The sequence below is a fragment of the Tympanuchus pallidicinctus genome, unplaced genomic scaffold (genome assembly GCF_026119805.1).
Source record: "Tympanuchus pallidicinctus isolate F22 unplaced genomic scaffold, pur_lepc_1.0 scaffold26, whole genome shotgun sequence".
Lineage (NCBI taxonomy): Eukaryota > Metazoa > Chordata > Aves > Galliformes > Phasianidae > Tympanuchus > Tympanuchus pallidicinctus.
This window is the reverse complement of record NW_026294743.1, coordinates 1,925,696-1,939,953: the sequence shown is the minus strand read 5'-3', so window position 1 is coordinate 1,939,953 and position 14,258 is coordinate 1,925,696. Positions and strand designations below refer to the sequence as shown.

At 35.4% G+C, this 14,258-nt stretch overlaps 1 protein-coding gene across 4 annotated transcripts in view; it reads left to right on the top strand.

Moving 5' to 3' along the window:
• The window catches only part of ARHGAP10 (Rho GTPase activating protein 10), a 131,945-nt gene that overhangs the window by 50,314 nt on the left and 67,373 nt on the right, over nucleotides 1-14,258 (top strand). For all 4 annotated transcript variants that reach the window (XM_052690218.1, XM_052690219.1, XM_052690217.1 and 1 more), the window contains 8 exons: nucleotides 544-645; nucleotides 3,114-3,224; nucleotides 4,689-4,793; nucleotides 7,557-7,686; nucleotides 8,125-8,231; nucleotides 9,549-9,643; nucleotides 12,466-12,547; nucleotides 13,624-13,666. In XM_052690218.1, the coding sequence (XP_052546178.1) occupies nucleotides 544-645; nucleotides 3,114-3,224; nucleotides 4,689-4,793; nucleotides 7,557-7,686; nucleotides 8,125-8,231; nucleotides 9,549-9,643; nucleotides 12,466-12,547; nucleotides 13,624-13,666 (775 nt within the window). The remainder of the gene's footprint in view (nucleotides 1-543; nucleotides 646-3,113; nucleotides 3,225-4,688; nucleotides 4,794-7,556; nucleotides 7,687-8,124; nucleotides 8,232-9,548; nucleotides 9,644-12,465; nucleotides 12,548-13,623; nucleotides 13,667-14,258) is intronic.

Below are 14,258 nucleotides of genomic sequence, written 5' to 3'. Positions count from 1 at the left end.
GAAGAGATGCCTGAGTACTGGAGGATAGCCAGTGTCACTTCAGTCTTCAGAAAGGGCAGGGAGGATGGTTCAGGAAACTATAGGCTAGTCAGCCTCACCCTCATTCCTGGAAAGGTGATGAAACAACTTGTTCTGGATGCCGAGGAATTGGAGGAGAAGAAGGTTATCAGTAGTAGTCAGCATGGATTCATCAAGGGAAAATCATACTTCACCAATATGGTAGACTACTACGTTGTGTAGATGCGGGGAGAGCAGTTAATGTTAACTTGACTTCAGCAAGCTGTTTGACACAGTCTCCCATAGTATCCTTGCAATGAAGCTTAGAAAGTGTAGGACAGATGAGTGGACAGTGAGGTAGGTTGAGAACTGGCTGACTGGAAGAGCTCAAAGAGTTGTAATTGGTGGCGTAGTGTCTAGTCACAGATGGAATGGTGGTAGATTGTTTTTCTTTGTTTCTGATTAAGTACTATTTTGAAAGATAAGGAAGGAGGTTTTACTAAAGTTTTTATTTGTAAATGAATGTTACTTTGTTCCTTTGTCTAGGAGGAAAAGAAGAAATTTGATAAAGAGACTGAGAAGAACTACAGTTTGCTAGAAAAGCATTTAAATTTATCAGCTAAGAAGAAGGAGGTACAATTACAAGAGGTATTGTTGCTGCTCTTGTTCCTTCAATTTACTGTCTTTTGAATAGATAAATGGATTTTATACAAATGCAAAAGCAGCATTCATAGAGATAAAATAAAAAATTCTGTCAAACTGAAAGGTTGCTGACAAAATCAGTATTTGCTCAACTTGATGGTGTAACCGTACAGTTTTCTGATTGTTTTCTGTTTCAACTGCTTCACCTGAAACATATATGAAACATAGTTATGAGAATAGTAAAATGCAAGAATATTGTCAAAAACTCCATGTTTCTTTGATGACTTTACCATATATGTAACTTCTGTTACATGTAATGTATTGACTAAGCATTCTGTGTTGATTCTTCATGCAGAGTGCAGCAACACTGATGATCCTGAAAGTGGTGGCTTCGTACTGCTTTTTTTCTTGTCATGCTTTGCAGGACCATTTTTCTCCCCCCAATAATGCTACATTGTAATGCTACAGATCATTTTTAACTACAAAATAAATCTGTTTTCCCTGATATTCCTTCTGTTCCTGTCGGTTCATTATCATAATCATCTTTATTTGTAATAGTATTTATTTTCTTTCTGGAGCAACAGCAAATAGTATGTGAGAAAAGAGCTGAGAGATTTTCCTCTTGTTGACTGCTTCCCTACCTCATTTTATATGTATAAAATATACACACATATGCAGTCTTTCACAAATAACAAGGGGTTCATGTAACTGATAAATTACCCAGGAACATGAAAGCTCAGATTTCGTTTCATTTCAAAACTGCTCAAGTTTCATTAGTAGGCTGTATCTCCATAATGTACTTGCAGCATCAGCCCTTGTATGGATAAACAAGTTTCTGTTGTGGAGTTGACAACTCTCACTGAAGTTCATGGGCATTACTTGTGTGTAAGAGCCTGTAGTTTTGCATATAAATTTTCCAAAAATTTGATGGAAATAATATCACAGTGGAATGTGTCTTTGACTCTGTTAGTAGAGGGATATTCTTGAAATTTCACTGAAGTGTGGTCTTTGTGATAGTTCTGTATTTCTTTGGCAGCGTAATAGTAAAGTAGTTGTATTTGGTATTATGTTCTTGGGGAACTGGGAGGGTGCAGACACCCAAAACAATAAAAACAACAAAAGAAATGGGGAAAAAAAACAACAAACAGGCTTTGTAGTGGCTTTGGTGTATTTAGAGCAGTCTTACCCCTGATTAGCCAAGTGTCCTTGTAGACCAGCTGTGTAGTCTGTCTATACTTTTGCATATCACTGTAAGCTTTGCAGACGACTCAGAGCACTCAAACAATTCATATGTTGCATCATTTAGAGAATTCATCAAAATGGCTTTGCTTTTTGAAACACTTTTACTTAATGATGTGCGGATAATTGCTTTCTTTCTTTTATGGTGTTTGCTGTTATACCTCTTTAGCCACTGACAGATTTGTAGCAGACTACCAAAGCACATCTTAAGGCAAAACTGTCTCAGCTTATTGGACTTATCCTCTTAAAGAATAGTAGTCAGTGCTTGAAGCATATAACCTTAGTATTTAAGACAAAGTCTATGAAGGTAAATGTGACCCTTTCGTCTAGACTTTTCCCTATTTCCTTCTGTAGTTTTGTGCAGAAGCTTTAGTAGACCTTACAACAGCGTTTGCTGTTATAGCATATGCAAAAGTTAATCACTCAAAGTATCTTTCTGTCCTTTCTTTAATGTATTTTAATGAAGGTCCCATTAGTCAGTTTTTGAAGTTTCATAGTTGAATGAAAATACTTACAGTGCAAAAAATAACGTAAAGAAATAATTTATATATTCTATGCAGTTAAATATTTATGTGGGAATGAACTGCAGCTGAAATACAGCTGATCAATGTGATGTTGGCATTTTACCAAAGTGGAGAGAAAAATCAGCTGCAGCAAATAAGGCCGCATTTTTAAATATTTAATGATCTAAATAAAGTTGTGAAATGTGTGCCAATAATTGAATGTTATTTTTTTCTTATTTTACTGTCAATCAGAGTCAGCATGGGTGTGAGGCGGATCTGATAGCATCCTGGCTGTGAACAGCAGTTCTTTCCAGTACTAGCAATGTGTTTTCAGCAATTTTTTCTAGCTTATTCTGACTAGAGATGATCTCCCCTGTTTCTGACACTTTCAGCCCTCCCTCTCTGTTCAGGCATGCACCTTTTCAGCATTAGTACATCAGTGCTCAAGTACTTGCACTGATTTATTTGGTTAGGTTCCATCAAAAAGCAGCTGGAAGAAGTGTTATCAAAACATTTCTAAAAATGTAGCTTCATGAATCAAAGCATGATACGTTATCTAATAAAAGGGAATAGCTGTTTCCCTTTGAAAGTAAAAGAACGAGCTCTGTTGTAAATGAGTCTTGGTCTGGACCAAATTATCTTGTTGCTTGCAACTTGTATGCTATACACGTGTCAGTTTGAAGCTGTCTGAAAAATATTTGTGAAACTTCATAAGCTATATTTCGTTTTTAGGCGGACAACCAGGTAGAGCAGAATAGAAAACACTTCTATGAACTCTCCCTTGAATATGTGTGCAAGTTGCAAGAGATTCAGGAACGGAAGAAATTTGAGTGCGTGGAACCTGTAAGTACCAGTGAATTAATACACTCTACCCCATCACTCATAAAGGACTGAGAAAGAATGCAATTGGAAAAAGCCACGGAGCTCTGTTTTTTGTGAAGATGCATGCAATTGTGTGACTTAACAGAGCTTAACGCAGTTTCTCTGTGTAAGTTCTTAATCCAGACAAACTTAGCCAAGCAGCTCAAAGCTTATTTTAATAATTAGAATTAGATCTGCTGATGCCGATTTTCAGAAAATATGGGAAATTTTGTGCTGTACTGCAAAAAGGAAACAACCTTGATCTGTGGTGTGAGTTAGAATTGAGGATTCCAAAAAAAGATGATAAGGCCAGCCTTTTTTACCTTTTGAAAAACATCTTTTAACCAGTGAAATGCTATCCTTGTCCAATGTGAGGAGTTATTTTTCAATTAGAAGGTGACACTTAGAAGTCTATTAGTTAACTTGTATCTACACTCATATGCTAAAAGCATGCTTCTAGCTAAAAACTCAGTGTCAGGTAGTTTTAAATGTTTCGTTTGAGGTGGAATTGAATCTGTTCAAATGGTATTTTCAAAACATGTCCCTTTCTCTTTTTTTGAACAAGCTAAACATTTTTGCTTGATTTGTATTTGAAATTTTCACTAGTAAACTGAAATTGTTTAATACCAGATTCTTATCACTGTTTTCCTGTTTCCACTGTTTCCACTGTTTTAAGCACTTAATGCTTAAAAATATGCACAACAGAGGTGCATTTTTGAAAATGTATTTTTGTATGCATCTTAAAACTTCATTAAATATACTCTTTGATTTGTTCTGTTTAATAAAGACAGTTGTTCTTTCCTGTGTCACTTCTTTCCAACCAACTGAGCTAAACATTAGAAGCAGGCGCTACTGCAGCCTCACCCAGCTTGCAATGTGATCAAATCATTCTTTTTTTATTCAAAACACTGAAGTCACAAACTGCAATACAGGTAATTTTATAGCTCTGAGAGAGAGTCATATCCACATTCAAAAGGCTGTTAAAAGGAAAGCTGCTGGAGGGGGAGAGTGTCTGCTTTCAATCACACCAGTTAACTGTATGATGAAACATCGTCATTAGAAGGCAGGGAAATGACTAGGGAAATAGTGACTAAAAAGTTTGTTATATCCTCATGTCCACATTTATTCCAAACATCTCTGGTATCAAAGCAGTGGTGGAAAACATCACATAGGGAAGTTTTGGAGATAGGCAATATACACTGTTTAGGGTCAGATTTAAAATAAAGGTCAACCATGAAATTCCAGGGACAGAACCACCCCAAAATGTTTGTAGCTGACAACTTGGATGCAAGTAGGTGCTCAGAAGTTTACTATGGCATTACTAGAAATTTGTTTAAAAAATAATCATATTGTCATCTTTGATCTGTATGGAAAAGATTACATGCAGCAATCATATTTGGATAAATTAAATTTCACTTTCTGACAAATCTCTTGTTTGCGTTTCAGGTGCTATCATTTTTTCAGGGTTTGTTCACTTTCTATCATCAGGGATATGAACTCGCTAAAGACTTCAGTCATTACAAAATGGCCCTGCAGATAAATATACAAAATGTAAGTTGTGATTGATATTTATGCCTCTTAAATTTTTTGTCAAAAAGAATTTGTATTGTCAAGGCTTTCCTCGTGGTTAGTACGCTGCTTCTGAACTCTAGAGTTGTATTGCCATCTTCTGGCTAACAAAGCACATCGCTCAGCAAATCATTGCTGACTCCAGTGGATTCTTATTCTCCTCTTAAAGCAACAACAACAAAAAGAAACAAACAAGCAAAACAAAAAAACAGTCCTAATAACCAACTCATCCCTGCTGGTTTGCAACCTGGGACTTGCACTAGTTACTGTACCCTCGCACCAAACTGTCCAGTATGATCAGCTTGGGTTTGAGAATGCAAGAAGACAGGTTGAAGCAGTGCGATGGACAGAGCCACTAGTCAGGTGATCTGTTCTCCTTGAAGTTTATTAAAAAATAAAACTGATTTGAAATTAACTTAGATGTGCCTCAGGGCTTTTGTTAGCAAACAGACCATTTACCCTCCTGCAAACAATGTATTATAGTGCATCTGTTTTGTTAATCTGTAAGGGCAACTGGAATTAACACACATAAAGTACTTCCAGGTGGCTGCAGTTTATTTTTAGGAATGCCTTAATGAGCAGATAGCAGTAGGGAGGCAATAAAGCAGAAGAGAAGATTAGGGTTATTGTAATACACAGTGACATGATTTAATATTTCAGGATACCTTTCTTTTAACTCTATTTCCATATGCCTGAGTTTTATTCTCTAGAGATGTTTTGTTTTTGTTTGTTTTTTTTTTTTAGCTGAGTAGGGGCACTCAATGCTAGTACTTTCATAAGCAGAAATCAGATGAATTTTTGTGAAAAAATAGAACAAACTGGATTTCAAATCGCTGCAGAGAAAAAGGAAGCAGGGCTTAACAGCTCTCTTAGCTAAGAGGGAAATAAAAGGATAAATCTAAAAAGATCGTGAGGATGTAACACGTGTTCTGCAGTGTTGAAGATGAATGAAACATCCCAAAAGAAGAATGAGCTAGGACTGTAGTATTGCTGAGCTGCCAGAGGAAGTCGCATGTTAGAAGGGCACAAGATTGAGTACAGAAAGCCTAGCTGTTCATGGAGAATGATTTGAGACTTGTCAGCAAAGTTGTAGTAATTCAGAGGAGTGATCACAGATGAAAGAGGAAGAATTTCACTCAAATCTGAGGATGCTGATAAGGATACTGATTGTTCGTCTGTACTAGAACATTTACCACTGAAATACTGATCTAGCTGCACATGTCTCTGCTGATTAAAGGAGGATGAGATTAGATGAACTTAAAGGTCCCTTTTACACTACAACAATTCTATGCTTCTGACATTCAGTGCTAGTAGGTGTGTTCAGAGCACTCAGTGTAAAACTTTTGGTCAGGAGGTAGCTGTGAAAGAGAGATAGTGAAGAAGAAATAGGATGAAGGGAAAAGGTAAAGGGAAGCACCAGCTGGGAGTTTTGGTGGTTTTTTTTTTTTTTTTTTTTTTGGTATTTTTTTTGTATTTTTTTTGTTTTTTGAAGTTTTGAGAACCTGTTCATTCCTTCCTGCCATTCCCAAGACACATCTTGTGGGCTTGGATTTGTGATCACAACTCATACAAGGTCCTGGCAGAATCATTTAAAACATCTAGAAGCAATCAGTGCTCTGAAAGGATGATGTGCATATGAGACCTTTATCACTATTTCTGTCTTTGCCTTGGATACAGAGTATAGTTTTTAATACAGTTCTTCCAGGTAATTGTGAAAAAGAACTTCGGAAATTGTTTGGAGTTTTGGAAATGAGTTGTTGTGGGTTCTGACTCCTAATTTGTGAGCAGACATTATCTGGGAGTCAGACGATGGATGTGGGATGGGTTCACAGCAGTTGCTTTACATAAAGGTGACAAGGCAGTTGTTTTTAGTCATCATCTAAACAGTATATTTAGCTTTCCTCTCTAAAACACATGGGTATGGGTGGCTGCTCTGACCAGCTTGCATGGATTCTCTTTGTGCCTGTGAATAAAATCCTTCTCAGCATAAATCTAGAGTATGCATGTACAGATCGCCAGTCAGGCACATACTGTTGGCTGTCTAGGGACAGGATGGATACTTGTTTATATGTATGAGGCATTTGTTTATGCATACAACTGCACACTTTTCCTGCAAATCGAGGTAAGGCATCGTGTTCAGAAGCTTCTGCTACTGCTTGCAAATATTGAAATGGGTGGCACCCAGGAATAATAACAAACTGGACTTTAATTTCTTTTTTATTTCCTTTAAATATAAGTGTATTTGATTCAACTTTCATGTAACCAAAACATTTCGTACATGAATGGTTTGTCCGTTTAATTATTGTATATATATTGTATTGTATATATATTGCTTATATGTGTATATATATTGTTTAATTATATAATATATTATATAATTAATGTTTAATTATTGGTAAGCTTCCTGTCATATTTTTCCAATAACCACAGAGAGTCCTCTCCTTCCTGATAAAATAGCAAGGATCTCATGTGCTAAGCCAACATTTTAGTAGTACTTTTCTTAGGAAACTTAAATTTTCAAATCCAAGGTCATTTTAAAAGTCAGGATTTCAATTCTCTCTGAACAAATCAGCGTATTATTTTGGAAAATGCTTTAATTTTGAATGTCAGAAAACTTGCACTAATATTCCTAAAATGGTCTTTAATTGTCCTCACATTTTATAAATAATTGTTTTAATAGCTGCCAGGAGGAGTAAATCTTTCTTCCACTCCCTTTACTGATGTTATTTAGCTATCCTGTTTTAGACACGAAATCGTTTTGAAGGAACAAGATCAGAGGTAGAGGAACTCATGAACAAGATCAGAAGAAACCCTCAGGAACATAAAAGAGCAAATCACAACACAATGGAAGGCTATCTCTATGTACAGGAAAAAAGTAAGATATATTTTTGTATTCCTGTAATGCCCATAATATGCAGGTAGTCAAAGGTTATTTATACAAGCAGTGTAAAGACAATAAGAATTTACAGGTTATTAAACAAAGTCATCTGAATAAATGTTCAAAGTCAAATTTTAGAGGGATGAATATGTACTTTATAGGGGAAAAATGGTTTTGTCTGTAGTAGTGAGATAAATATTGATTAATAATTCTTTCAACTTGTCAGTGAGCATGAAATGAAGCATGTCTCTCTCTTTTTTTTTTTTTAGAATACTAAGCATTGTTTAGAATTTGTTTGACTTTGCAAAACATTTTTTTTTAAAACTACATTCTTAGGAATCAGTTAGGACTTCCAAGTGTCATTTCAGAAAGCAGTAGAGGGAAATACACAAGTTTGAAACAGTACAAACTAGTCAATGCTTCCATTTTATGTAGGGCCTGCTCCTTTTGGTTCCAGTTGGGTGAAACACTATTGCACATATAGGAAGGAGACAAAGAAGTTCACCATGATTCCATTTGAACATAGATCAGGAGGGAAAGCTGTAAGTATATTCTTGTATTCTACTCTCATTGGTGCCCTCTATGAAGATGCAAGGTAGTATCAGTTGAGATGTGTGAAGTCTTTTTTATCTCCACCTCTCTGCCCTTTTGTTTTCTTTCTTCATGCAGTTCAATCTGTCATTTTGGGAAATTAGCCTAAGGCAATTCAATGAATTAATAAAAAAGCCTTCTGCAAACTTTTCAGTTGCTTGTTTTCAGGAGTCCAGAGAAAAAGAGACAGTTACTGCGCAGTGTTGTGCCATTTAGGTAGAATCTAGTTTATTCGTGAGGTGTGTGGATTGTTGAAATATAAATGGGGAAAATGTGATAGTTTGAAAAATTTTTTTCTTATGCACTCCAGCCAGATTTTTTTTTTCATAGTTGTAAGTACTTAAAGAAGAACTAGAAAAGAGGATATTAGTAGATAAACAAATTGTATGAACAACTGAATATAATTTCAGATGTCTTTCATGGAATCTGAAGTACTCAAGACCCTGTTATCTTTGAATTGCTTTTATTCCTGTTGAAATACTTGGGAGTTGAAGGTGCTCAGCACCTTCAGAGATGAAACAGTAAATGAATGTAAGAAAAGCATCCTGTTGCAAGGAACAAAGATACCCAAAAATGGAAAATAACACTCAAGTCAGTCTTCCTGTAAATGCAGCACTGCTCTGTCTTCAAATTTGGTTAGAAATCACATTGGGATTTTTTCTGAGAAATACGTCCCGTTTGTGGAAGATGACACTCGTAATTAGAGGGCTGTGTATATTTACAAATATGTTGAATTGGGAATAGTATTTCAAAAGCTCAAGAAGTTTGGCTTCCTTAATCATTTTAATACTTTCGTGATTTTTTTTTTCTACTGATTTGTTCTAACTGCAATAATCCACTTTAGTTAATAAAGTGTATGTGTAAGTATTTGGCATTCTAAAATATTTATGAAGCCAGTTTTGCTACGTTAAAAGATCACTTGTCTTGAAACGTTCAGTGCAATTTTTCTTTCATAAATCTGCCTCTGGAGATGTTGAACAAGACAAAAATAATTCAAATGTACAATTAATTCTGATTGAAACTGTTACAAGTCATGTGGCATTCACAGATAAATTTGTGTATTTCTCAATTGTTAAGGGAAAAACATGATCTAGTGTTGGTTGGGCTTGAAGAAAGGACTGGCTCTGTAAGACAGAGTCCAGAGCGTAAAAAAGTGTTTAAGTTAGTTAGCAGTAGCCTTTAATATGGAGATTGCTGTGTCTTACATAAAATAGAAGAATGAAGCTTTGAGTTACTGGGTCAAACATATAAAAACTCTATTTTCACAGGGTGATGGGGAACTCTTCATCCTTACATATTGCACCAAAAGAAACGTAGATACTATCGACAGGCGATTCTGTTTTGACTTAGAATCTTCAGACAGGTAAGCTTACGAAATACTAGAAAGGACTGTTTCTAACCAGTAGTTAATATTGCTGCTGCATTACTGTTCTCTTCTTTCAGTGCTTATTCGAGCTGCCAATGGAAATAGTCATTGGAGCAGCCTGCAAGCACTGTCATAGTTTACTGTATTTTACCTCAGTTTTGTGTAGCAGAACTGCTGAAGATCTAAATTGAAATGTAGACATTGTCTGAGGTATCACATACAAATGCAGATGAAAATAAGGAAACCTATGAATTGCTGTTATTGCGGGTAAAGTATTATGGTTTAAATAAAAGTATGTGTAGCTATCATGAAAAAATTGGATAATTCATACAATCATGGCCATTTTGTATCAAAAGCCTGCTTTCTGAAAACGTCATGTTGCTGTTGGATTATGCTAGATTTTCAGACTAGAAATAAATCTTGCAATTTTTCTGGCTCACCTCTTCCCTCCTCTTTCTGGTGGGATATGACAAGTGTAATACAATACAATAATGTTATATGTTTTGAACACTGTTGCTGCTGCCTTTTCAGAATGCTACCATTCTACTGCTTTATTTCAAAAAAGAAGAATTGCTTATTTATATGTTTTGCTTAGAGGATCTTCAAATATAACAAATAGTGCTTTTCATCAGCATTTTTGACTTCCTTTGTTTATGAAGATGAGAAAATCCAATCTAGTAAGGTATTGCAGTAAAGTAAGGGTGTGCTAATGCCATGTTCTCCTGATGCATTAAATGCTAAGTAGAAATTCCTGAAATGTTACTGAGTTTTCTCATTCACACCTTTTGAGCTCATTCGTTCTACCAATTAGTTGTGTTCTATTCTGTGGTGTGTGAGCTCATGTGGCAGATACTATTTACAACACAGGTGGCTTTTCTCATAAATCTACAGCAGGGGTCTGAACTTGCATTTTAGATTTGATAGAGATGTGGTATAACTGTTACAACACTGCCATGACGATGATTATTACAGTAAACATTTAAGCTCTTGAAAGCAACTCTTCTAAGATCAGACTATTGATCAGTACAAAAACCAGATTCCCAACTGAAAAAGTACCATGAGACATGTCAGTTGATCCCCCTCGGAGTGTCTGGAGTTCTGTTATCTGGAGCTAAACAGAAATGGATGGATAGCAGTATTTGCTTGATCCCGCAGAACAATTTTTCATTCTCACAGAAGTGGGGAAAAATACAATCTGTCTTTCTGTCTAGGTATAATAGGCACAACTGGTCCAATGTGACCTTGATATCACACATTTTTCTTTTAATAATATATGTGTGTAGTACTGAGACGTTCCCATGGAGATTAGTTCTATGCTGCAGGCCATTAACTCATTTCCTTTGGTATCAGTTCAGGACACACTTAGCCTTCAACTTGTCCCACTTATAAAATAATGAACAAACTGGTGGCTGGCCATAGGATGTTCTTTATTCCTGTGCTTCGGAAGGAGAGAAAACCACAGTTTTAGGAAGGGCTTTTCTGTAGCAGATGTTTGGCCTTGTAAGCGACCTGAGTACAGTTTGTTTGAATCTCCTAGCTGAATGTTTACAGATTTATTTCTAAAAGAAAGCCAGAGTTATTTTTTTTTTCCTCTAAAGAAGCAAATGTAGAAAACTTTATATTTTATAAAAGAGACAGCAGAAGTCTCCTGGTGTAGGAAAAAGCTTTCCTATAGACACAGATCATGAGACTAATAAAAGAAAAGGAAGAGAGAAGGCTTTGTCTCTTTCAACTTTAGTTTGATTGTCTAATAAATAATATTCTATTCAGCATATGCTGATTTTAACTATTGCCTCAAGGTGAAAAAGTTTAATAGCTTGACAGTTAAAATTTGGTTGAAAAGTCTGCCTTGCGCAAATGTAACTTGACATCATTTTGATAATTTTTTTTCTAAGGTAAAATCAAATTAGAAATGTCTCCAGGTGTGCAAATTTAAACTCTGCAAACGGTTACAGTTCTGAAGTAAAAGTAGAATGTATTTTATCAGCGTTACAGTTAATAGAAAACATTTTTCCCTGCAGCCATTTTACTACTTGAAGAGATTAGATGTGGAAAAACAGAGAGGAAATGGAGAGAATGCTATTAATTATTTATTTCTGTGTGTCTGTCCACCTATAGTGAAATCTGCGTATTTGCCAAACTTAGCAAGGGGGGTGAATAAAGTTTTTTTTTTTTTTTTAAATTGGCACAATTAATTTATCCAATTAATATTTATCCAAACAATGTATTGTGCTGTGAATTTTCCTTATTTTGTGTGCTATGCTGAACTATACAATTGTTCTTTTTCCTACTACATGAATACATGGATTTACGTTCATCTCTGATCATCGAGGCCTTTGTTCCATGGTTGTTCATCTTTGCTTGTTAGGAACATTATAAATAGCGGAGTTCTGTGATGACATACTGCATTAAAACTTGATTATTTTTATAAAATACTTATGAGATAACTATGATCATTTATGTCACTGCTTTAAGGTTGAGTTTATTACTTTTTTTCCCCTGTGTAATAGCACACTAACACAAGACCAAGTCTGTTTAGAATTCAGAAGGCTCGGTAACTCTCAGCAAGAATTGCAATCAATATGATATCAACAATTGACTGTTAAAAATAAATAGCTTGGAGATTACATGCGCTTTCATTTTTCCATTCCATCCTGTTTCCTACTGTGTGCATAATTTCTATTCCCTCTGTTTCAAAGAGAAGCAGTGTTCAGTAATTTAGCAAAACCCCTTTAAGACAGTGGGCTTTTGACTATACGTGGAAGTAGAGTTTGACAAAGCCATATTTTAGTTGCCAATGTTACTCTGTGTGGTTGCAGGCCTGGAGCTCCTGTGACCATGCAAGCCTTTTCTGAGGAGGACAGGAAGTTGTGGATGGAAGCCTTGGATGGAAAAGAAGCTGTAAGTGGCATTTTTGTAATGTTCATTTGTACTGTAATGGAGAAATCTCTCCTCCCCTTACAACTGCATTTGTACTTGAATAAACTGGATTCACGTAGTTTACAAAATGATGAATTCAACTAAGAAAGAATAAAAGTGAAATAAAAGGTGAAATGAGTAAGCTGCTAAAGCTCAGTGTCAGTGTACACTAATGCTGATACGAAGTGTATTTTTCTTTATAACAGTGCTATTATTATGAGTGATTTCACATCACAGTGGTGATATTGGTATTGTATAAAATATCTAATGTAAGCATATTCAATGATGCACTGTATCCTAGTAGCAAGACTTGCACTAGTTAGTTGTGGTATTATTTAAAAAAAACTAGATGAAAAAAATAAAACCTGCGTCCTTGATTAGATTGCTCAAATTTGCTTAATATCTTGTTCACACCAAGAAATGAGTGTGAGGAGCAGAACTGAAACACAGCAACAGATTTTTCTTACAGTTGTAAATGTTACATTGATATTGTAAGGACAAAAATAATGAGGCTTTCCAGTCAGTGATACAGACGTATCGCTGTCACATTAGTTGGCTTCTCAGGATTTTAACAGTACATTTCATTGATGTTGTTGCAGAGATTTTTTAAAGTTATCTACTGCCATCATATATTGTCTGTAAGCTGTCCAGTAAACTTACAACTTCTGAAAATGCTGAAGTGGGACATAACTCCCAGGAATCAGCAAAAGAATTCATTGAACTCTGAGAAATTAATCTGCAGAAAAACATAGGAATCTGGAGCACTCAAATCACAGCTCATTTTACTAACTACCAACTAGACTTGAATCACTAAGGAACTGCAGTCCTTTTCAACCCAGACCATTCTGTTATTCTGCGAGAATTTTTGAAAAACTTACTTCATTAAAAACTCCAGGTCTCTAATTTCTGAGGCAATGGGGGGCTTTTGTCCTACAGCTTGGTGATGTTTCTTAGCTATAAACAGCTATAGCTGTGCCTACTGGGCATTAACGTAGGGATTGTTTTGTTTCTAGTTTAATAAAACTCTCTGATTTATCTTTCTACTCTTTCTTTGTTAGCTCTTCATCAATTTGAATAAAGCAAACGCAAAACAAGAGGGAAGTAAGTATCTGAATTACTACTTAGTGACCTTTTGTTATAACTGATTACTGAGAAGTGTGTGCAAAGGCAAAATTCATCTGCCATTCTAACTTAGTTAAATATTGTATTTTTAATCTCAAGTTCTGAATATTGTTTTTGGATTTTGTAGTTAATGAGCTTTCTCAGTAACACGGTTTAGTACTTATGTAGGAATTGGGAGATTGGACATAAGCTAGACTGTCTGTGCCAATTTAAGTTCATTGTGTGAGTGGGTTAGATGGGTTAATTTGTGAGTTTATCACATTCTCTTTGTCCAGATTGTATACACACATATGTTTGAATGCATAAGTATGACTTTAAAAGAAATTGGAGCTGAAAATAAAGATTGGCTTAAAAAGTACTGAATGCATGTATTTAAACTGCAAACTATGTAATGTGGAAGTAGAAGAGAGAGCTTTCTTTAAATAATATTAGCTTTCTTCAGTTAGCAAAGTAAATAATTGAAAATAACTATCCTTTTTGCATTATCAGAGTATTTATGCTTTCGTTTAATTGTTATTGTTGGATAAAGCTGTATTCTGGTATTTATTAATACAAGTTTTTCCCCGGATTT